The following is a 23659-nucleotide window of genomic DNA, read 5'->3' as shown; positions in this document are numbered from 1 at the left end:
GCGACTGTGATATACAGCCTCCCAGTCTTGCACGGGATTTCCACAACGTCACTAAACACCCTTCGGACACTGTTTGCCGTAAGCCTTCATCGCTGCCTTGGCGTTCCAAGAAAGGCTTAAACACTGCAAGTCCTGGCTCAAGCTGGTGAACTCCTAGTGGAGGTTCTCAGTGAGCATGAAATGGCTCGACACTTCCTACGTTTGCATGTGCACATTCCCCGTCACCCACTCCTGAGAAAAATTCGATATCGTTCTGACAGTGATTTCGACCGCGAAGCGCAGAGGAGACGCCAGGCTCGACTGGCTTCATAGCTAAGGAAGTCACACCGCCAGACGCCCCCTGGTCTCTGCCTGTGCCACTCAGCTTCATATGTCTTCCGAACCTCCAGGAACGAAGTGATCAGGTTCCCCCTCAAGTCCTTCGAGCCTATTTTATCCTCTGTTAGATGCCAAGTTTTCTACCTCTGCCGCAGCAAACACCGATGGCGCATCTCGAAATGGCAAGTCCGCCTCGGAATTCGTCATCCCGCCCGAAGGCGTAGTGGAAGGACTTCGCCTTTCGAATCAAACCTTATCCACAGCTGCGTAAATTCTATGCCATACTTTTCCTTCTGCAGCACATCGTCGATTCTACCTCGTGGGAATAGGTCGTGTTCACTGACTCTACATCGGCACTGCAAGCAATTCAAAATTCTAGCATCCGAGGATCATCCGCACCGTTGGCGTTGGATGTGTTAATGGCTTACAACCTTATCTACGAAGGGGTGTATCCCTTTTGAAACCATTAAAAATAATCTCTCAAAAATAAACACGTAAGTACCCACTGTTAAAAATATATCTCCCAGAATATACGCTTAAAAATCAATGCACAAAAATAATCGTCGAAATATCCCCGTTTAAATAAAAACGCTAAGGAACCCACGGTTAAGAATATATCGTTAAAAATAATTCGTTTCAGAATCCCCCCAAATCCACCCTACAGTTGCTAGAGCCATGTGGTATGGCCCAAATCAAGGTGAACTGCAAGCAAGGGGCTTAAACTATCCTCACAGGACCAAACTATCCTAAACTATCCCAAACTAACCGAAACCAGACTAACCTAACCTAGCATAACCTGATCTAACCCGGCGCAAACTGCAATCAGTTCGCCTCCGTGCTAGATGGTGAGGGGATTTTGAAACAGTTGATTTTTAATGGTGGATTATTAAACGGTGATCTCTACGCGGGGATAGTAAGCGGTTTATTTTAGGAGATATATTTTTAACCGTGTATTTTTAAGCGGATTATTCTTGAATGTTGTATTCTTAAGCGTTTATTTTAAAAGGTGGATTTCGGTGACCCCCCCTACGAAGCAGGCGACGAGCTGGTTCTCCAATGGATTCTAGCCCATTGCGGTATCGAAGTGAACGAACAACCCGACAGCGCTACAGAAGCAGCTCTGCCGTCTCCGAGACGGACGCGCTGAGAGGAGATCGCCCTTCCATCCTTCGACGCCTCGTGACTCTTCTGGCTTCCTGCCACAGGACCGCTGACATTCTCCCTCCAGCTATGCTGAGTAGAGTTGACGCAGCGCTCGCTTTCCGCGTGCCTCAACATTCTTCGCGTCAAGATGCTGCATTATTTCATCGGATGTGCCTCGATGTGGCCTTTACAGCACAGTAGCGTTACCGCTTGAGGCAAATTGACTCTCACTAATGCAGTCACTGCGGTGCTATAGAAGATCTAGAGCACATTCTTCTCCATTGCCCACAGTACCAACCTTCCCGAAACGTACGCTCCGTATCCCTTAACGAGCTGAATTCTCGGCCCGTCTCTCACAAAACTGCTTGATCCCAGACAACACCCTGCCCACCAATGCTCTGCCCTCAAAGCTTCTGCACTTTTTTGGATACCATAGGACTTCAATCCATATTGCGGAGGGGCTCATTATTTCATTCACTGCATCACCACCAGCAATGGGGTAGAGTATCACCCTAGGCCGATGAAACTCCCCATTCATCATCTCAAAATAAAGTTGTTGTTGTTGTTGTTGTTGTTTGTAGCTCTGGTAGCACATGCATGATTATTTTTCTTTTGATATAGCGTGTTCCCAATAAGCCTCAATAAATTGCACAGTTATGACATCGAGAGCTTGTAAGGTGTAGGCAATAAACTATGCCGTTTTCACATTCGTCACATGCACTTCGGCCTGTACTTGAGCATTGTGTATATCTTTTGTTAACGACTCCCCACTGCTACTGAGATGAAAAACATCCAGTATTCGCCATCAGTTTCACCCTCTGATACTGTGTCCGTGCCCTAAGAGTCTGTGATCGAGGTAAAAAAGATTGGGGCATCATTCTGAAATGTGTGCAGCATCAGATCAATCGTGCATATCTCCAGGAACTGCGGAACATTAACAAGAAGATAGACGCCTCACCATTAACATTTCTATTCGCTCTTCACATCCGTCTGCATTTTTATTGGCAGAGGATCAGTCATGATGTCTAGAACTGCCGGTGCCTACTGGTTCAAACCGCAGCTTGTGCCCTGCTTACTATATGTACAGATCATGTTTTATCAGAAAATGATAACCCTGCACAGATTCACTGTACTCTCTCCATCTGCATTTTACTGAGGTTGATGAAGGTCTGCTGAGCGGAAATCTCACATCAATCTCCACCTTGAACAGAAGCTCACCTATGTGACTTCATGCTTTGCTGACCCTAAAACCACAACAGAATGGTAGTGACAAAAGAGTGTGGAACATAACTTAAGCACAGACAACTCACCCCACCATGAAGGTGCAATGTGCATTAACGAGGTCTCCGGTGTCCTCCAGTGTGCACCACGGCTTGTCAAACTTGTTAAGCATCTGAATCCCTCGTTCTGTTCCAGTAAGCAAAACCAACGTGCCACCGCTAACTCGGCAGCTGTATGCGAGCTACCCCGAACCTTTTCTCACACGAAGAAGTTGTAAGAATCCATCACTTTACAGCTTCGCATCTCTTCTTTGGTATAGTGACACGTAGACGCTGCCAGGTAGATATAAATGTCTCCAGATTACACACCAGACCACCCTCGCAAGGGCATCAGACCATGCGCAAATCTTCGTCAAGGGGATCAGGATGTACTTTTTCACGAATTCTATGTTTTTCTCTATACCTGGGTTTCGCCTCTGCATCCAGTTCTTTGAAGTAGGACAGATTAGCGCAAAATGAAAAATACATGTCGTCGTGCAAGTGCAAACAATTTGCACACATAGTGTGTTTACGGGCTCTGGGATAGAGGATCACCAAGACCAGAAATATGCCATTGCCAGCCAATGGGAGCCAAAGGGTGAATAAAATGGCGTCGGACGACTCCATAAAGTGTATTCGACAGCACCTCAGAATGAGTTATCTCAGCAGTTATTAAGCTCAGTTATTAGCAGCTTGTTACGCACTACCTGCAGACGGTCTGACCAGGAAAGAGTTTACGTGAACTCCTACCTGTGACCCAATTCGTGAGCCATCATGCGAACGACGTCATATGACCGAGGCTTGTCTTCAACCACGCCATACTTGTGTGCTGTGCAGGCACCTGCTAAATACGCCATACCTAGAGAGAAGGAGGGTTCTTGTCTGCACACATTCATATCGGCTCGCAAATCGCTGGAATACAACGCGTCAACCAACCAAGCGAAATATACTGGGCGTCCATTCTTCAAATAGGTTGCAACTTACCACCTATCTTGCACTCAATGAGGCCGTTCGCCGTTCCACAGAGGTCTAACCTGAAGAGAAATCAGAGGGATGAGGTTTCAGATATGTTTTGCTTTGGCAATAAATCGAACGAATGAACAAGTTATTATCGGTGAATGAGTGTGCACTGCCAAGTTAGTGTAACATTTTCTATTACATTGGGCGAAGCCTACGTCTATTATAAAAACTTTTAGATCACAATGCATTATTCATAGAAGTTTTGGGGCCATGATGACATACTGTGGCGTATCCCACACAGGGGAGGCCTGGGCAGGCTGTAAGTGGGGCCTTTTCGACTCAGTACCCTTACCGGTATATGGGTTTATGTACGTGATAGCTTCATGCACAATTTGCAGTAGTGCAAGGAATTGTAACAAAAAGCAATTTGTTGCTGATGCAGTTATAAATTCGCAGTAGTACGGATTGACCACTAGCTGCCCACAACACAGGGGGCCTGGACGACATTGATTAGCAATTCATTACCAATTACCCAGCAAACCATTAATATCCCTGGGACATCCCTACAAGGTTGCGAACGTCCTGAATATCTCGACATCCATAGGATATCTATGGGATATCGCACAATTTCATTGCGTTTTGGGCTTACCCCAGTAAACAACAGATGTCCCTGGTATGTTGGAAGGATATCGCGCTCTGGATGTTTGAATGTCCCCTGACAAGCAGCCTGCAGATCCTAGGGATGTCTATGGGAGATCCAGGAAATATTTGTTTGTCCTTATAGAGACGGTAACCTGAATTAAAAACACAGTAGTCGATAGGAAGGGATGTCGGAAATGTTGTTGGGTATACTGTCGGTTGATGCAGAAACACAAGAATTGCGAAGATACATCCTCGTCACCATTACAAATGGTGTACGCCACGCTACCCCTAACGAACGTGTGTGTAACGATTTGTATTTCAGTATATGTTCCATCCAGCTCGCAAATAGAGGTTACTGCGGGTTTTCCCAACTGGTCCAAGTGAGGCAGGCAGGGTTCGGCACTTATGTCCCACGGTGTTGCTGTACTGTGGTGAATCCTGTTAGGCTAAGGTAATGTTTTGTTCCCAATAGTATCAAATGGGTTAAAACACACAATAAATAAATATACACAGCATATACACAGCAAATAAATATTTGCTGGTGCACAGTTGCAGTGGTCTCTACGCAATCTACAAACACTAAATATCTGATGCACAAAATTGTTAAAAGCAAAATATGTTCGATATTCGTAATCTCCCGTATATATCCAAATATCCGTGACAGACGTCGCAGGGACTTTCAGTGGATCTACAAACATGGCAGAAATGCTAGTCGCTGGGATATCGCATGGATATAAAACGGATCTGTGGCAAACTCCACTGGATATCCCAACGTCCCGGGCGAGATATCTTACGGATATTTCCTGGATGTATCTGGTTTGCTGGGTAGGACCCCCACCATAATTAGGATCATCCACCCAGAAAACCACAAAGGTCCTGGTGATATCCAAAATATTTCGCAGACATCTCAACGTCCACCGGATATCTGTGGGCTTTCCATGGCTTGGTCCAAATTAGGTCGCTAATATCCCAGACATTGTAACGTATTTTCAATATCCACTAAACATCCCAAGTGCACGTCATCACAAAACACATTTTGGTGTACTGTACAGGTTTAGAGACTGCTTTTGGACAATAGTATGAGAACAGTACATGGCGGATGAAGCCCTGACAGTTTTGCATAACAAAGCTTTCTTTTGCAGCATGTTTTTTATGTGCTCCAATAACGCATGCTTTCTAATAACTGTCAGCACCTGTCACATATTTAAATAACATGATGTTGAAGGCACTATCCTTACTCAGGCACTCATCATTGAGAACCTTTGCTGTTGCAAATCACAGTTAAACAGCTAAGAAATGCAGCGAGGCAACACAAGCAAATAAAATAAAAACTCGTACATCACTGTAATTTCATTTATTATTCTATGACCAATAACTGATGCTGCATATCGTCCTCTAATGTTGTATGTCAGGGCTCGACTATACTAGTGTATATTACCATAAATTGTGGGGTAAATTTCACACTCCACCTGGTAATGTGTTTCGACGTGGTACACAGCACACAAGTTTTGGATAAATAATTTTTCCTAAATTGGGGGGAGGGTAAAAATCGCGTAAGAAACGTGCTCTAAATTAATGCAAATTCAGGTGGAAAAAGCTCCAGTATGCTAATTCGTGGAGTACAAACAGCCACTGTCCAGTGGTGATGCGCTGTAATGCAATACACAGCATCACTTCAAACACCAGCGTGGAAGGGCCTGGAATTGTACTTCTGAAGCTGTTGAGAGCACAGTGCTGGCTGCAATCAGCTGCTGTTACCACATACTGTGTCATCACAACTGCTCTTTATATCCTGGTCCACTCGAGTTTTACTGTTAACAAAATCAAGGCGATTCAACGCAGACAGAACACTATCTCCTGTGGACATTCGAAATGGATCACAAGGTCCCAGTCCTGGGATGAATATCAGATGGACATCACTAGGGGCTACATGAATGGACGTCCTTAATCGTACGTCTGTAGGATGTACCGTAACGACTGTTTGAATTTACCAGTCCCTGATGAGATGTTGCATGGAGCATTAGCATAGGAGAGAGAGAAACATGGCAAGGTGTGTCGCAGCTGAGTTCAACTTTCGCTGAACCAACTGAGTGCCTCAAATCAAAAGCAGTAAGAAATACAGACATTATCGTTAAAGTGAGTTAATACACCAAGCAGTTCTTCAGTCCAGTGTTATCAGTATACGCAATCACATTAAACTTACGCACCTCACCCTCTAGTTTGACTCGCAGGCAAACATGGCTCTTAAATTTGTGGCAGCTCGGGAGACAAGTATTATATAGTATCTGTTTTCACTTTAGAAAGGTGTGCCACTAAGGTGTGCCACATTTCTAAGTTCAAGGTTATCAGAGCTTTTTTGCTTTTTAAAACTTTGTGCTCATTGTCTGTAATGGAAATACTAGAAAGAAACAAAGAGGAGCAATTGAGAAAGGAAGAAGCAGTGAGCGGAGCTGAAACAAAATGTCAGAAAAAAAAAAATGCCAAGTAGGAATCTGTCCACTTACGCAGCAGCTCAATAAAGAGTATCAGTAATAATGAGAAAATACAGGACCCTGAGCACATATGCAAGGAATTCCGTGCAATGTGCGACATCTCCGTGTAACTTCCTCTGAGGACAAACAACGGATATTCGTGGGAAGTCCAAACCGTGACCACTCGGAGAAGTAGGGGACGTCTGTCAGAAAAATGTCTGCTTCCCAAGGAGATCCGAATTCCGGGAAACGATATCGCCAGGAACACCATGGGAAGTTTTGTTCCATTTCGGATGGTACGCTTGTGTTTTGAGATTTTAGAAAAGTGCGGTGACCTTAAACACACAGTACCTTTGGTGCTGCTGTCTCAATTTCATTTCAGAAGCCCTAATTGAAAGGTTAATTTTGCAGTTATACTTCGTCGTCGGTCGTGTCCTGCTATCCACAGGTGCAGCCACAGGTGCATGGTATCATGCAGTGTGTTTCTGCCTAGTCATATAAGCCAAAGGAAAAAGCAGTAGCCAAGCAGTTGCTGGTCTGTTTGTTAAAAATATGTAATGTATATGAAAAACACCCTTCAGCAGCACATCATTTTGCATTTGACACATTGCATTGCTCATCATCTGTGTGAGTGTTTTTGTCCATCGATTGTAATACGTGTTGCAGACCATGCAGTCACCACGACAACATTGAGTTCCTGTATATCTTGTACTGCGTGAGCATACAGGATGCTGCACATGCACATATGTTTGTATTATTATAAAGTCAGCATGGGCCTTATATATATGTTATCTCGGAGGATTCCTGAGTTTCTGTACGTAGGCTGTACAATAACCTGTGAAGTACAAGCTACCAAAAAGTCAGCAGTAACAGTAACATATTGGAAGCAGTTTAAAACACACAATAAATATTATTTGGCGGTACACCATTGCAGTAGTCTCTACAGTCTCTACACCCACACATCCAAGGCACGTCCTGAGGACGTCCATATGATGCCACCAACGGGATAATCAGATGACCATAAGATATCCTGGATTCTCCGAATGACATACTATGGGACATCATGTCGTCGTGCTGCCATTGCAACAGCCGGGGACTTCATTTGGGCAATCCTCGTGGCGTCCTTTGTGACATTTTCAGAATATTTTTCTGAGCATTCCAGGACGTTAATGCAGTATGCGGCCTCCATATGCTATACAGGGTGTCCCAGAAAATGTGTCATTGAATTCTAGTAAACGAAACTACGCCACCCAACGGCATTTGTTCTTAATGGTTTCTGCCACTTCTTGATGTGCATGTCATGTAACCTAAGTTTAATTACACAAATTTTTGCGAATCGAACTCAGAAATTTGCCAAGTAAAGGTCACTTTTTTACCCCACCAACATGAAGAGCGTGCCGAATTTATTCAAAGTTATGATAATTGACAGTGATACTCAGTATCTATCCTGTCGGGAAGAATAGCCGAACATCATGCTTCTCGTGCACACGAGTATAACGCACAAGGACTTTTTGAACGCAATCGCTGTCAGTCCGACGGAAGGAGGTTGGAAACCCAACCCACAGAATGATAGTAGTAGAAAAAGTGGCAGTTCATGAAATTGGGAGAGGGAAGGTATGGTCGCAGCCGATACTGGACGCGATAAGATATGTCTACGGTGCCGGTGTGGGCTGGGTTTCGAAACTCCTTTCGTCGGACTGACAATGATTCCGCTGAAAGGTTCGTGGCGCGCTATCCTCCGCGAGCTCCATAGAGCATGATTTTCGGCTATTTTTCCGATACGATAGCTCCTGAATATTCCTGTTAATTATCATTAATTTGAGTAAATTCGGCACGCTCTTCACATTGGCGGGGTAGAAAAGTCACCTTTACGTGTCAAATTTTCGAGTTCAGTTCGCAAAAATTTATATAATTTAACTTAGGTTACATGACATGCACATCAGGAGGTGGCAAAAACCTAGTAAGAACAAATGCCGTTGACCGCATGATTCTATGTGGCGTAGTTTTTCTTCCAATTAAAATTCAATGACAGATTTTCTGGGCACCCTGTATACACATCTTATAATGCAAACTACTCTATCACACAAGCATGTTCAGAGTGAATAGTAATTTTATTGAATATTCTGCATTCCCACACAAGAACCTCATCTGTATATCACCTGGCAACGAGCTAGCTATGTACCATGTCAACATCAGTTCGTTGAATGAGCAACTAGATCTACGAGACAAATGGGCGAGTACCCTGAGAAACGCAGGAAGTTAATTAAGTTACCAGCACCAAAGCGGTAATATAGAAGCAAGCTAGCCCAGACACTTCGGTACGCCAAAAAGTATGAAAATTGCTCCCACCCAAGTATGAAGATATTACAGTGTAGAGCTGACATGTAGCATAAACAGCAACTGCCACCAAGGAATGTTGGAGACAGAGTTTAAGTAGGCAATAAACCTCTAACCGACAAACGTCGTCATGACGTTGGTAGACAGACCGAAACAGAAACCGATTGGAAGGGGAGAGCTGGGTTCCACAAATGGGCAATTGTTCGCTGCCTGCTTTTGAAAGAAAAGTAGGACCGAAAGTCGCGTCCCTTTAGAGACCATCGTAATCCCCTCAAGACCGTGGCTTTCGGGCGTGACCTTGTTCCCCACTAGCTTTGCACGTAGTTCAACTCTACCAAATTCGTAGCGCTGTCGAACACTATGACGTCATTTGTTTACAAACAGGTAGAGGTCTACTGTACCGGAAGAAATTTGCACACAAACTTCCGCTTGCCCTTTTGACCGAGCCAGCTGAACTCTGCAGCAACGCAGTCCGTCAGAAGGTACTCAACTATTTTTCAAGCAGATTGCTGCACCCAAGCTGAGCAAGCTCTTGAACCTCAAAGCTCAAATTTTCCAAAAGCTCATCGAACTAACCAAAAAAGATTTCCACTGACTTCACGCAACACAAAGTTGAGACATTTTCTGTTGTATGCGGATGACTGATGGTGTCCTCGCGGTCTGATGATGTTTCCTGCATCTATTGTACTCGGCATCATGAGCTCATGTAATTTAATGACACCAATCGTTTTACCTCCTAATTTTAAAAGAAGAAAAAATCAGAAAACTTTTGGCTCTGGACTTGAGCTCATGCAGTCATATGACTCCTATACTTCGAGCCGGTGGCATTGCCACAGGGGGGCTAGGGGGGGGGGGGGCTCCAGCCCCCCTACCTGCCATGGACCGACCAGTGCAAATCGTGCAAATCCGAGGAGAAAATAATATATGGGGGGAACCAGTGCGACGATCGCGAAAGTGCTTACAGTTCATGGCGTCTATATCTAAGCAGCACCTCTTGAATGGTTTTCAAAGTATGAGCTTTTCAAAATCCTTCCAATCTCGTGACACCACCTCATTGGACGTGACAGCCTCTATATGTAATCGTATTGTGAACGTCCAAGTAAATTATTCTCGTTCTTTTTTTTTTCAAACGCATTTTGCGGTGTGCACATGGATGCGTGTGTTGTCGCACCCAGGATAAGCGGAGGGAGTGGCCAGTTCGAGCAGTTTCTGCATAGCAAAAATGTCTTAATAGAAATAACTGACCAGTACCACAATGCTCCTATTCCAGAGATTACGAGTTGGACTAAAACTATGCGATGCAAATCAGTATTTCCTAAGTGTGTACATGGAACATGGGCACTTAATGCAAATGGCATCAGATAAACATGGCAAGATAATGTTGGAAGTTCTACAGATTTTAAGAGCTCTGAGCGGTGCACGACTACACATCATGAATGCAGTTCATACAACTATAGATGAATATCTGGTGATTACTGCACCTGCTGGTTCAGACTTGCGACTTGAAGATCAACTGTCCTACACACACCGCTTGCCAATTGTCGTAACATAGCTCGTGCAAGACTTCAGGAACAAAATGCATAATGGAGCATCTCACTACAGAAATAAAAAGCCGTTCACATTCTTATGCAGTCAGAGCAGGTGGCTCTGAGGAGTTCCAAGACAGAAGGAAACACAATTCAACAGGCTGCGTAGACGCCAACACGCTAACAGACGTTTTCAAGTTGAAAACAGAGTCCGAGTTGATGCCGATGCTACTTGGTCGCATATAACTATGAGAGCACTGTGGCTATGTTTAGTTTCGATTTGAAAGACCGGGAAACCTCACGACTCGCATGAACTATTGCATAATCATTTTTTGCAACATACTGAGGTACGTGGAGTTGCGTGCACAACTTCGTGAACTTTTGGTTGTATATTTATTTTATTATTGTATTTGTTTTATTGCGTTATTTATTTATTTATTTTTATGTGCATGAATTATTTGCAGACATTTGCGCAACTTAGATAGCTTCGAAAATAGTGTGTTGAGTACACAGAAACCTAATAAAGCGAAATCACTGCAGTATTTCAATTCCCCTAAGGCTGTAGAAAACTGAAGTCACTTGATATCCGAGCCGTCTAACTGTGCTGAAGAGTGTTTGACAGCCTTTTATTTGTCTCATCTCACACAATGCTGGCGTACTTCGAAGGAATTTCTACCCTGCACTCAGATGCAAGCATTTCTGCTCAAATATCTATAACTGCATACAGCTTACTTCATCAACATACCGACCATCCAATAGTATCTAACAAACAAACAAACCCACTTCTGATGACAGAACACTATTCAGCTCCTCCAAGCGGCTTTCTTCTGCGTAAAAGCCGTGAAAGAAAGAAAGAGACGCGAAAAATTGCACTCATTTGTGGTGGAATTGCTATGACTTCAATAACCAAAGCATACGCTGCTAAACTGAGAAAAACACACTCATTCCTGCTATCAGAAAATTATTGCATAATGCGGTACACACAACTGCATTTTACCTGCATAAAGAAGCACAAGACAAGGGTACACAAATTCCCTTAGGCAATGAGGGAAAATCACTTCTACTAGAACAGCATAATACGATATACGCTGAATTTTTACGGGTGAAAATTGCAATAAGAAAGACACCGCTAAGCCAAGTCCACACATATGACAGCGCATACAAAACACGCCAGGCAGAATGGCTTAAAGGGACTATGAAATTTCCCGAACCCCCATACTTTTTTTCGACGGAAACTGTTCTTCCCGCAGAGAAACTAATATGCCACAAATTTTTCCGGACGAAATCGCTCCACTCTGCGAGGAGCGCGCGCTGGAAATGTCTCTTCCGCGTTCCTCCTCTCCCGCGCATATTTCCCTGCCGATGGTGTAACTGTACGGACCGCTCTTCGGTTCCCCGTTACGTCACTGGTGTTGCACAATGGCAAGTAATGCCGCGAGCTCGCGCTGTGGCTGCCGAAATCTGCCGATCGCGCGGAAGCTGCTGTCATGGAGATTTCCACTCCCGATGAACGCATATGCGGGATCCTACGGCGCATGCTCCTGGCGGGATTCCTCGGCTCGGCAACACGTCACGATGACGTGTTGCTGAGCCGGCCGTGGTCGCGTCAAGTTACCCGTTGTGTCTCCGCTCGGCAGCTCGTCACGGCGCGGCGCCAGCTGTCCTCCCTTCGCCGCTCCGTTTAAATTCGCTCCCGAGAAATCCGCTCGCGCGACGAAAGTAAAATTTCGGTTCTAGACTCCGAAAAATGTCTTCTTTCGAACGAAACGAAGAAAAAAATCGTTTCATAGTCCCTTTAAGACGGAGCGCTCAGGAATAATCGCAGCGTCACCGCACATCGCTACGAAACTCAACGGCTAACACAAGGTGACAACAACAAGCTACTAGCGGCGGGTGAAAATTGCGACAAGAAAGGCACAGCTAAACAAGTCTAGACATGCGACATCGCATAAAAAACAGTGCTCATCGAGGAAAATGCCTAAGGCTAAGACAGAAAACCATTGAGCATACACAAGTTCATTTTTCTATTTCGCATAAACTAAACGCGGATCGCTATTTCTTGCTTGGAGAACGACGCACAAATTATTTTTAGTGAGCAGGGGAAATCATTTCTGCTCGTACCACACTCTGAATTTCTACCAAGAAACCAACAGGGCAATGGACACATATACGCGACAGCGAAACAATAGAGATGCGGAGCATATGTAATGCATATCTCCAGTTGACGTCACAAATCAGAAAAAAACGCACACACACAGCAGCTGAGGAATACACCAGGAGACGTGCTTTAGGGGAGCTCTCTGCTCAAATAGCCCTAACTGCAAAATTAAGCACTGCTTACTTCATCAGCTTATCGAGCAAAGTGAATACTGTCACTCAACAACATCTAACAAACAAACATTCCCACTTCCCCTGATACTATTCAGCTTTACCAAGCGGCTTTCTTCTGCGTAAAAGCAGTGAAAGAAGAAAAGAGCAGTGAAAAATTACACGTACTTTTACTCGAATAGCTATAACTCCAAAAACCGAAGCACACGCTAATAAACTGAGAAAAAGACACCCATTTCTGCGATCAATTCTTGCATAATGCTACATACACAATCGCATTGTCCCTGGGTGGGGGGGGGGATATGTTTATTGAAAAATATAGTAAGGGGGTGATAATTTATGTTAGCAGTAGTAGAACAAGTCGGGAGATGAGTTGAATTTTCCTTACAGACAAACAAACAAAGCACAGTAAAAAGGGTACACAGATTCCCTCAAGCGAGCAGGGAAACTCACTTCTACTCGGGCAGCATAATACGATAAAGTATGAATTTTTACCAAGAAAACTGAGCGTGAACAGCGCTACGATAATGACAGACACATACTAACGAACAACAAACAAACAAACACTCCTATTCACGTCTACTGATAGAATTTGAGGTAGGGGCGTGAACCACACAATAAGAACAAAGCACACCGCTTCAGGAAGGTATATCAAATGCAGCGCAACTGGATCCACGTCCAGAACTCATAAAATAGCCTCTCCCAAAACAAAGGACTTCACCAGGTTCGTGAGGCAATTCCATTAAAAACGCACGTCCCTTCCCACAGATTGCAATGCAAGCGCTATAACCTTTATTTTTCAAGCCAATCTTTCACACGGTTATCGCGTTTGCATTGCAATCTGTAGGATGGAACTAGCGTTTCTAATGGAATTGCCTCGCGAACCTGCTCAAGTCCTTCGTTTTGGGCAGGCTATTTTATGAGCTCTGGAAGCGGGTCCTGCTGCGCTGTACTCGATATACCTTACTGAAGCGGTGTGCTTTGTTCTTATCGTGTGGCTCACGCCTTCAGCTTCAATTCTATCAATAGAAGTGAATAGGAGTGTTTGTTTGTTTGTTTTTCGTTTGCATGTGTCTGTCACGCTCGTAGCTGTGTTCACGCTTGGTTTTCTTGGGGAAAATTCAGACTTTATTGTATTATGCTGTCCGAGCAGAAATGACTTTCCCTGCTCGCTCAAGGGAATCTGTGTACCATTGTACTGTGCTTTGTTTGTTTGTCTGTAAGGAAAATTCAAATCATCTCCCGACTTGAGATATTATATATACGTATATAGATATTTGAGCAGAAATGCTTGCATCTGAGCGCAGTATAGAAATTCTTTCGAAGTACGCCACCCTCAGTGGTATTTGATAAATTAATTATTTTAGGTGAGAGTCTGCTTCACTGCATGACAGGGCCGAGTAGGCTGAAATGGGAGGAGAGAAAAACTTGGAGCGCTTGATTCATTGTAATCTAAGTAATAGTGCAGTTATGGAACACTTTCAATATCGAGTCGTATTTTAAGGTTCCCAAAATTTAAGTTGAGCTTATTAAGAGTACTACAGGCTTTTTGTAATAGTTTCTCTAAGCTGCAATCCAAGACTGCAAATAATTATAATAATAGGAATGCAATCACATCATATGTCTGTTCCCGTAACGGTGTTCTGTCTAGTCCTCCATCGTGCGCGAATGGAACTTTGCCCCCAGGCTTTCACGCCTTTTTGCTCGCAGTCTTGCAGTGGTAGCCTTAAATGATGAGTACATGAGCATAGAAAAAGTTGTGCGCCATGCATTACATAAGCCTGGTGATTATGTTGAGTGTTCCAGGGTCTCAATTATTATTTTAAAGAGCAGTGGAAGCGTTCTCATAATGAGCGAGGATTTCAGTGCTGTTGTGATTCTAATGATTGAGAGTACCAATGCTGTTTTCTGATAAGTCTGTTGGGGTGAAAATGCTTAATTGCTACACTTCGCTTTCATGCATGACGCTTTTTTATTTAATTTTAATGTACGGTAAGAGTGAATATCATTAAGAGTATAATCAAGGAAATAATCTTGCGATTTAATAAATAATAGGAGGGTTTGTCTTTGCTGCTGCCTAGCCCCACTCTACACCTCTTCAGACAGGATGCGATGACAAACAACAACTTTATTTCAGGATAATGGGTGGGGAGTTTCATCGCTGGGGGCGATACTCTACCCCATTGCTGGAGATGAAGCGGCGAATGAAGTAATGGGTCCCGTTACAATGAGGATCGAAGTCCTGTGGCGTCCAAAAAGGTGAAGAGAGCCTTGAGGGCAGAGCGTTGGTGAGGTGGATGTGGCTAGGGGCTAAGCAATTTTGTGGGGGAGAGGGGGCGGGAGTCTATCTCGTTGAGGGAGGCGGAGAGTACGGAGCGGGAAGGGTGGTAGTGTGAGCAATGGAGAAGAATGTGCTCGAGACCTTCAACAGCACCGCAGTGGCTGCAGTGGGGAGAGTTAACTTGTCTGAAGCGGTAGCGCCACTGTGCTCTGAAGGCCACGTCGAGGCGCATTTGATGAACTAATGCGGCGTCTTGATGAGAGATATGTGCTGGCAGGTGGAAAGCGAGCGCTGGTCAACTCTGCTCAGCGCTGCGGGGATAGTATGTCGGCGGTCCGTTGGCGGGTAGCCAGAGGAGTCACAAGGCGTCGAAGTATGGACCGCCGATCGCCTCTCAGCAGTGCAATACGCGTCCGTGTCCGAGACGAGCGAGCTGCTTGGCGGCGGTGTCCGCCAGTTGATTGCCTTCGACACCGCAATGGGCGGGAACCCATTGGAGAGCGAGCCTATGTCCTGCTTCGTAGACAAGTTTGTAAGTGGTTAACACATCCATGACCAACAGTGCGATAGAGCCTCGTATGTCAGAATTTTCAATTGCTTGCAGTGCAGATGCTGAGTCAGTAAACACCACCCAATTCCGGGAGGGGGAAGAAACGATGTGCTGCAAAAAGAAAGTATGGCGTAGAGTTCCGCAGCTGTGGATGATGTACAATGCCAAAGGCGACGTCCTTGAACTACGCCTTCGTTGGGGATGACAAATGCTGACGCGGACTGGCCGTTTTCAGATGCGCCATCGGTGAAAGCGCTGGTAGAGGTGGAAAACTTCGCGTCTACGAGAGAATGGGCTCGAATGACTTGAGGGGTAACCTGACCTCTGCGGGCCTGCAGGTCCGGAAGACGTGCGAAGCAGGGTGGCACAGGCAGAAATCAGGGGGCGTTCTGCGGAAGGAAATCGTGAAGCCAGCTGAAAAGTCGACCAGAGACTCCAAAAGACCGCACCCGTAGAGCACACAGATGTGAGAGACGGTATCATAGGCGCGCTTAATGTTCAGGAAGACTGATACAATGATCAGCCGATGAGCACGGGCATGTTGGACTGTAGAGACCACACCGAGAACGGGATCTATAGAACTATAGGCGGCGAAATCCAGCCATTTCCTGAGGGAACGCACCTTCTTTTTCGAGCCACCAGTTGAGGCGATGCAAAACCATTCTCTCCATCAGTTTTCCCATACAGCTTGTCAGGCTCACGGGGTGAAAGGAGGATAGGGCATTTGGGGGTTTGCCTGGTTTCAGAATAACAACTAAAGCCTCCTTTCAAGTAGATGGTACGGATTCCTGTCGCCAAGACGTATTATAAACAGGAAAGAGAGCTTGGAGTGACGGCTCGTCAAGGTTTCGCAGTGCAGTGTAAGTGATTTTATCTGGTCCTGGGGACGATCGCGCTTGTCCCGTCTTCTCCTCTTCTGTAGTGCCTTTTCGCGCTTTGTTTTTATCTTCATGTCTGGGGACGATCGCACATTCACAAGGGGATGTGATGCCATCATGCAGTGGCTCTATGTTTCAGGTGTCTGTAGCACTGAGTTGACTGTTAGTGGAGATAAAGTGTAGTCTCAGAAAATGGGACGTTGGTCGATGGTGTGCATTTTTGGGACGGATTTACGATGAGGACTGTTTTTGAATTAGTGGAGTGTGTGTGTTTAGAAATACTCTGATGATGGAGAGTGTGTCTTCCATTTTATTGAAATGTTTCTCTGTGCTTGCTTTCCTTTGTTGTCTGGAAAATATGTGATTTTTCCTCGCGTGACAGTGCTCGTTCAGCAATGTCCTGACATGCCCAGACCTGCTCTGTCTTATGACGTATGCATGCATGCTTTCCTTTTGTTGATTCATATAGTTATATATATTTTTCTTGTTGACAAGAAGCATTCTTGTTGAAGCAGTATCTTCACAATGATGACCGGGCCGCGACGCCCTTGATCTGAATAGGAATAGCGCTGGCATGGTTCTTAATAATTTCGCGATTGAATTAGTTCAGAAAGTAACCACAAGGGGCACAGGTGTGGCTTTATTGAGGTGGCAAAATGCGTCATTATTCAGTTCTCTACCATGCTCTCGGAGGGAACGGATATGCCTCACTGAGTTCCCCGTAATTAGCAATTAATGGTGTTCCTTGTTAGAATATTTTGTTATTTTCAAATTTTGGGAAAGTCTCATGTAGTAAGTCTCTATGCTTAACTGCTACGATCCGTTTTCATGCATGGTGTTTTGTGCTTTTCTGCGATAGTTTTTTCTGTTTTTTATGCAATCATTGTAGTAGAAAAAAGGAAATAATCTTGGGATAGTGATTCAGTAAATAACAGGTCCCCTGTCTAGAGCGCAGCCATACACGTCCTTGAAATATGCAGCTGCAAGCCTGGGTGGTGACGTCATGCTGCAGCTCTATTGTTTCAGGCGGACCTTGCCAGTGGCAGTTGCGCTAGGCATTACTGGGAAACACAGTAGCTTTGAGACGATATGATGACGTCACGACCAATGAGCAAGGCCCGCAGAGGGCACAAGGATTCACTTCTGTCTTCGCCTCTCACAAGTATGGATGTGGAGCGCGTTGATTCTGTTCCGAACAGTTGCATTGGCAGTTAGTGGAAAAGTGTAGTCCCAGTGGGATTCAGTTTGCCTCTAACAGGTTACGGATGTACGGCTCGTCACTGGTGGGTGGTGTGCGACGATTCTGGTGGATTTTCTGTCGAGCGGATTTGCAACGAAGGAGTGCAATGTACATGGAAATACTTCGATGCTGGTGAGTGTCCTTTTCACTCTGATTTGTAACAGCGCTCGTTGAGCAACGTTCTGACATCCCCTGAACTGTTCAGCCTTCAGATGCATGCTTTCCTTTGTTGACGCATCTAGCTCTGTATTTTTTTCTTTTTTGGACAAGATTATTGTTGATAATTCTTGTCTTGACGTTGACGCCAGTGCTGCCGCACCCTTGATCTGAACAGGAGTAGGAACAGGAGGATTTTTAATAATTTTGCGATTCAATTAGTTGAGAAAGTAACTGCAAGAGGGACAGATGCATGGCTTTTGGAGGAGAAAAAAGCATTACGATTCAGTTCTCTGCCTGCCTCTCGGATGGAACGGACGTGAGAACTTTGTCCCCCCTTTACGATTACCAGTTACATGCCCGTGCATGTCGGTCGCTGGTTGTTGTTGTTGTCCGTGCATGCCCGCCATTTTCTATCTTCCACAAAAGTTGCCTTGGCCTTGCGAACAAGAGTAGCATTGGTATGATTCCTAATAATTGTTTCATGAAATTCAAAAAGTAACCGCTAGGGGGTGCAGATGCATGCCTTTAGCATTACGATTCAGTTATGTGCCTGGCTGTCGGATGGAACGCACGTATCGTTCTGCCCTTTCTGTGACTGCCGTTGTGGTGGACAGTGTGCTGATTTGTTGTGTAATTTATTCTTTTTATTGTTAGGCATTGCTGGTGCCCCTTGTTAGCATATTTAACTCTTGCTTTCACAGCAGTTTGCATTGGTCCATTCATTGGATTCCGTTCATTGCATGTCCAGAGCTGTCCTAGGTTGTCCAGCACTGGTGGTCACAAGGAGGGCGGTGGCGTCAGCTCGTGTGACCCTTGCAACTAGGTAGTCACCTGCCTCTGTGCTCCATCACCTCGGCGATGGTCAGCGGCTGTCCCAGACCGCTTTTTTCAAGATGGCGTCATTAATCTTCAACTAAGCTGCTTCTCTCCACTCTATTTCTATCTATTTTTATTTTTTATGACTGCTAGTTGCCCACAACACACCGGGTGGTCTTGACACGAGTTAGATGACCCGCAATTAGTGAGGTGACTCACTGGATGATCCTAATTACTGTGGAGGTCTTAATTGTTAATTAAATGCTAATTAATGGCGTCCAGACCCCCTTTGTGTTACGGCCAGCTAGTGGTCGATGCTCACTACTATTTTCAACAAGCATCGCGTACATACCCACTTATGAGGAATATTAGGTCAACGGTATTTGTGAATGCACTTTTCAGGTTATATGTGTCCCTCAATGTTGCCAGTGTGCTTGAAATGTCAATGTACTGGGCGTAGTTCCGAAAGCCACGGATATACGGTTCTTGTTGAACCTGTGGACAGAAAATGGAAGGAAACTGTATGAGATACATGTTAATGAATGATTCAATATGTAAAAAAATGCACTGAATTCGTCTTGTTTTGTTGTGAAGTTGTCGCAACCACCCCGAGCCGCACCCGACAATTTCGTCGTCTTCAGGTGCCAAGCACGCAGACATTGCCCCCGTTGTACAGCGTATTGACCTTTGCGTTACTTCTGAACTAAATACTTCTTATGACACAAAACAAAAACAAGAAAAGATTGCGTCTCTGCGCCCGAATAGCTTTTTTTTCATGCCCCCCATATCTGTATTATTGTTCCACGCGCAATTAATAGGGTGCCTCCATAAACCTCTGGATGATATAATTTCTGCCCAAGAATCTCTCCGGTGTGGACCGGGCCCCACATACTCAAAGTAAGCCGCGTGCAGGTTCATGTTTTCTTGCCGCGTTTGCGACAAGCCATAGTAGCTAATTTAGAAGAAAAAAACTGTGTGTTACTTGCTTCTAATTAGCATTCTTTATTCGTTCTGAAACGTTGGGAATGCTTTGGCAGCTTCCAATGCCTTACGGTCTGACTAATAGTGTCACCACTTTTGATGCACACTTCGATGCAGTAATTTCTCCGAATCGACCTTGTAGTCAATCGCAACCGGAGAAATAAGAGGACTGGGTCTGTGCGATTGATCGAATATTGAAGCGAACAGGTGTCTATTCTATTCGGATTCCGAATATAGTATGAACTTCTATATTTCAATTTCGAACAGAACCCAATGTTTTTTTTTTTACCGAACGCATTGTAATAGCTCAAAATCTGCATCCTTAAGGCGGAAGACGCTACAATACCAGGTATACACAAAGCATGCATACGCCACGAGTCCATCCACGACACATTGGAGTGGTTTTACCAGAGCGAACTTCCCTTAATTGGCGAGCCTTAATAAACTGCAGTGAAGTGGTGTTGTCACTTGACGTTTCCTTCGCTCTACACGAGGACACTACGCGTTTCACGTGTTTTACGCTGCTTCCATTCACTGTTAGTGGGCGTGTCGCGACGGTTCGTGTGCGGTGAATGTCCACTGTGGACCGATGCCAAATGAGAGAAAAAAAATCGTCATCGTCGCTGGATATGGTGGAACTCTGATCAAGCGAATTCTATGTTCGAAGTGTGCTGGACGCCGTCGAATAATGCAACTGCACTTGTGCATTACTCGACATCCTTACTTACTTTCATTACTTGACGTGGTATCCTCTCGTGGACACCCTATAAGGGTGTTCCACCAAATATGTCACTAAATTCATAAAAACAGGTTTTCCTTCAAAAAATTGTAAAAGCACTTGGAATACACTCATACAGGCTCTTGTCATAGATTTAGGCCGTTTGCATTTCTGTCATAGATTAAGCTAATTTGCATAATTAAAAGTAGAAAAATTGCCAAGCACACCCCGATTTGGCCTCCTGAATTCGGAAGCCAAAGTCATAACACGCTAATGCAATCAAAATCACGGAATTTTTCACAAGATTTCGACAAAACTTTTACAGTCAAAAATCACTCGCTGGGCGAATCGCGCTCGCTGAATATTAAGCACCATATCAAGCGGCCACCCACAGCTGGGATTGTGGCACACAATCCCAGCTGTGGGTGGCCGCTTCGCGCTTCCTGACACGATTTAGGCGCAAACCGTGTGACTCGGCGAGATAGCAGTGGTTCATGGTGTTAACAACACCTCTTGAGGCCGCAGTGCAAAGTTCAAGTTCATATACAAATAGACAAATAAGCCTATGCTCCGTGGCTGCGCATGAGGTATACCTCTATATGCCATTCGTGCCACACCAGCTGTGGAACGCCGTTTGGAACTTTGCCACTCATCGGCATAGTGTAGGGATGTGACACGCTTTAGGGCCTTCACAAACAGCGTGTCCCGTCAGTGTGTCTCGTCCTCTCAGCGAACAGACATCAGACTGTTCGGAAGTCGGCGCAGACTTCGGCTTGTTTCCGTATTTCCATATGTACTTGCTGGCTTTACAATGCGGTCCCCAGGGGTGTTGCTAAACCCTGAAACCATTAAAAGACAAACACAACAAGTTTTTGTCCTGACGAAGGCGGAGCTTCCACCGTAAACTGAATATAAGTGTCCCTTGGCGCTCTTTAAGTCTGGTATAATTGACAATAAATAACACCTCTTTTCTCTTAATACTCTTACTTCTGTTGCCCACGTCTAGATTATTTTGTATTTATATAATTTCATGCCAATCCTACTTTTCATCTCTTAACGCATATATGCAGGGTGTTTCGGCTAAAGTAAAAATAATCCTAACTGGCGACGTACTTGCCAGAAGACTGTGGCAAATACCTTCTTGCGTCTTTTGCCGCCATTTAGGAGGGATTTGTAAATTTTTAAATCAGGGAAATTTGTTTTTTTTGTCAATCAAACTTTGTAAATTACCAAGCCAACCTCACTTCTTTTTAGAGAAATATCAAGTCCTCCACGGATAACTGCAGCCCTAACAAGAACTTTGCACGGTGTAGAAACAGAAATAGTCGAAAAAAATCAAAAAGATCTGTCAAAGTGCTGGTTCATGCGCGCCTGCTTTTTTGTAAAAAAAAAAAAGGGTTAGAGGAGGATGTGTCCCCGCTTCATCAAGGTAAAACAAGAAGCGTGAACACTTCCTCTTCCGGCCGCACCTTCCACTTGCGCTCTTCTGCGACAATCAAGCAGGCGGGCCTAAAGCAGCACTTTTACTAATGATTTTCAGTTATTTCTGTTGCTATACTTTTGATCGATTTTGTTGGACCTGCGGTTATCCGTGGATCAGTTCATACTTGGAACTGAGCGATCACCTTCAAGCAGCCAGAGGACAGGGATGCGAACAGGCACAACAAGACGATCTGCTTTACACGCTACTGACTATAGATTACAACAAATGCATTTCTTTTATACTTGAAGAAAATTTGGAGAACGCACGTGCGCAAGATCAGCGCACTCTTCTGGAAACACTGTCGGAGTCAACTTAGATAATGAAATCCTACTGACAGCATCTCACACGACGGCGAACTCAAGCAAATACATTCACCCGTCCTCTTGATTAGGAACGCTTTCTGTATCTCTCTTGATACTTGTCCTTTATATCATAGCTTTATCTCGGTGCGGGTTATATCAGAGGAACAAGTACATTATTTACAGTGCACCTCCAGGTGTCCACTTATTGCGACATGCTTTATCACTAGTTCCTGCTCCTTCAGTCTGATGGTCAGACCGCGGCATGTTTGGCCGATGTAACAGCGGCCACATGTAAGTGGTATCTCGTAGAAAACTCCGATGGGCACATTCTCCATATTTCACTTTGTGTTTAACTTGACACGTCTGACGACGATCCTGGAGGTTATTAACTTTCTTGCATGGGTGGTTGAGCTTGTGCCGGCGCTGAAGACCACCGGCATTTCAAACCTCTTAGCCTCCTTCTTTAGGTTATGTGAAGTTCTACGGATGAACGGCGTGCAACTAGGTCGCCTCGGTTTCTGTCTTGCAGATGCATCCTCACCTCCGACCTCGGTAGTCTTAATCTTGCGGAGAAGAGTTTCAGCAGCCTCTCCTAATAATGCCTGTAGGGAATCTCCGTTCTTGAATTTGATCCCTTGTCTCCTTGGGCTTCTATCCACATCACTAATGCAATGTACCTTCCACGAGCAAATAAGAGCTGGGGTCAGGATATTCCTCTTAACTAGACTAGTGTAGGATGAGCCAAAGAGCATAACTTGTTTCTTAGACCGCGGATTATACGACCAGCATGTATGGAATTTTTATCTCTTCAGCTCCAAGTTGGGCTATTGAAGGGCTCCCTCAAGTGGTTTTTCGGTGGCAAATCTAAGCCCATGAGCTCTACCATGGAATGTTTCCGAGATGCGTTGTTCGTTGCACTTATCTGCGCCCTCCTGACTGGCGAGGAAGACGAGAAAGTCGTCCGCGTATCTAAATTACTTTTAAACTCCAGTTCCTTCGAGTCCTCTTCCACCTCTGAATCGAAGTAACCCAAAACAATCTTGCAGATCACCGGCGACACCATGGACCCTATGATGCAACCTTCCTCTTGAAAAAATAGCGTATTGTTCTCCTAGATCAATGTAACATCTAGACAGCCTCTCAACACTTCCATAAATGTCTCACTAGTTACCCCTGTTCAATTTTGGAAGGGGACAATCCCTGACCGTTCTATGGCATCTTGAACTCGTCGTAAATGATATGCTTCGGCACGGAGTAGTAAAGCTCT

The 23659-nt window shown here is 44.8% G+C and overlaps 1 protein-coding gene across 1 annotated transcript in view; it reads right to left on the bottom strand.

Annotated features, from left to right (window-relative positions):
• The window catches only part of LOC135368363 (A disintegrin and metalloproteinase with thrombospondin motifs like), a 148334-nt gene that overhangs the window by 67623 nt on the left and 57052 nt on the right, over positions 1–23659 (bottom strand). The window contains exons 4-6 of the mRNA XM_064601574.1: positions 19261–19403; positions 3705–3754; positions 3471–3579 (exon numbers count right to left, since the gene is read on the bottom strand). Of these exons, the coding sequence (XP_064457644.1) occupies positions 3471–3579; positions 3705–3754; positions 19261–19403 (302 nt within the window). The remainder of the gene's footprint in view (positions 1–3470; positions 3580–3704; positions 3755–19260; positions 19404–23659) is intronic.

The sequence above is a fragment of the Ornithodoros turicata genome, chromosome 1, assembly GCF_037126465.1.
Source record: "Ornithodoros turicata isolate Travis chromosome 1, ASM3712646v1, whole genome shotgun sequence".
In the NCBI taxonomy this organism is placed as follows: Eukaryota; Metazoa; Arthropoda; class Arachnida; order Ixodida; family Argasidae; genus Ornithodoros; species Ornithodoros turicata.
The sequence above is the reverse complement of the archived record's forward strand: the minus strand, read 5'-3'. Positions and strand labels throughout refer to the sequence as shown.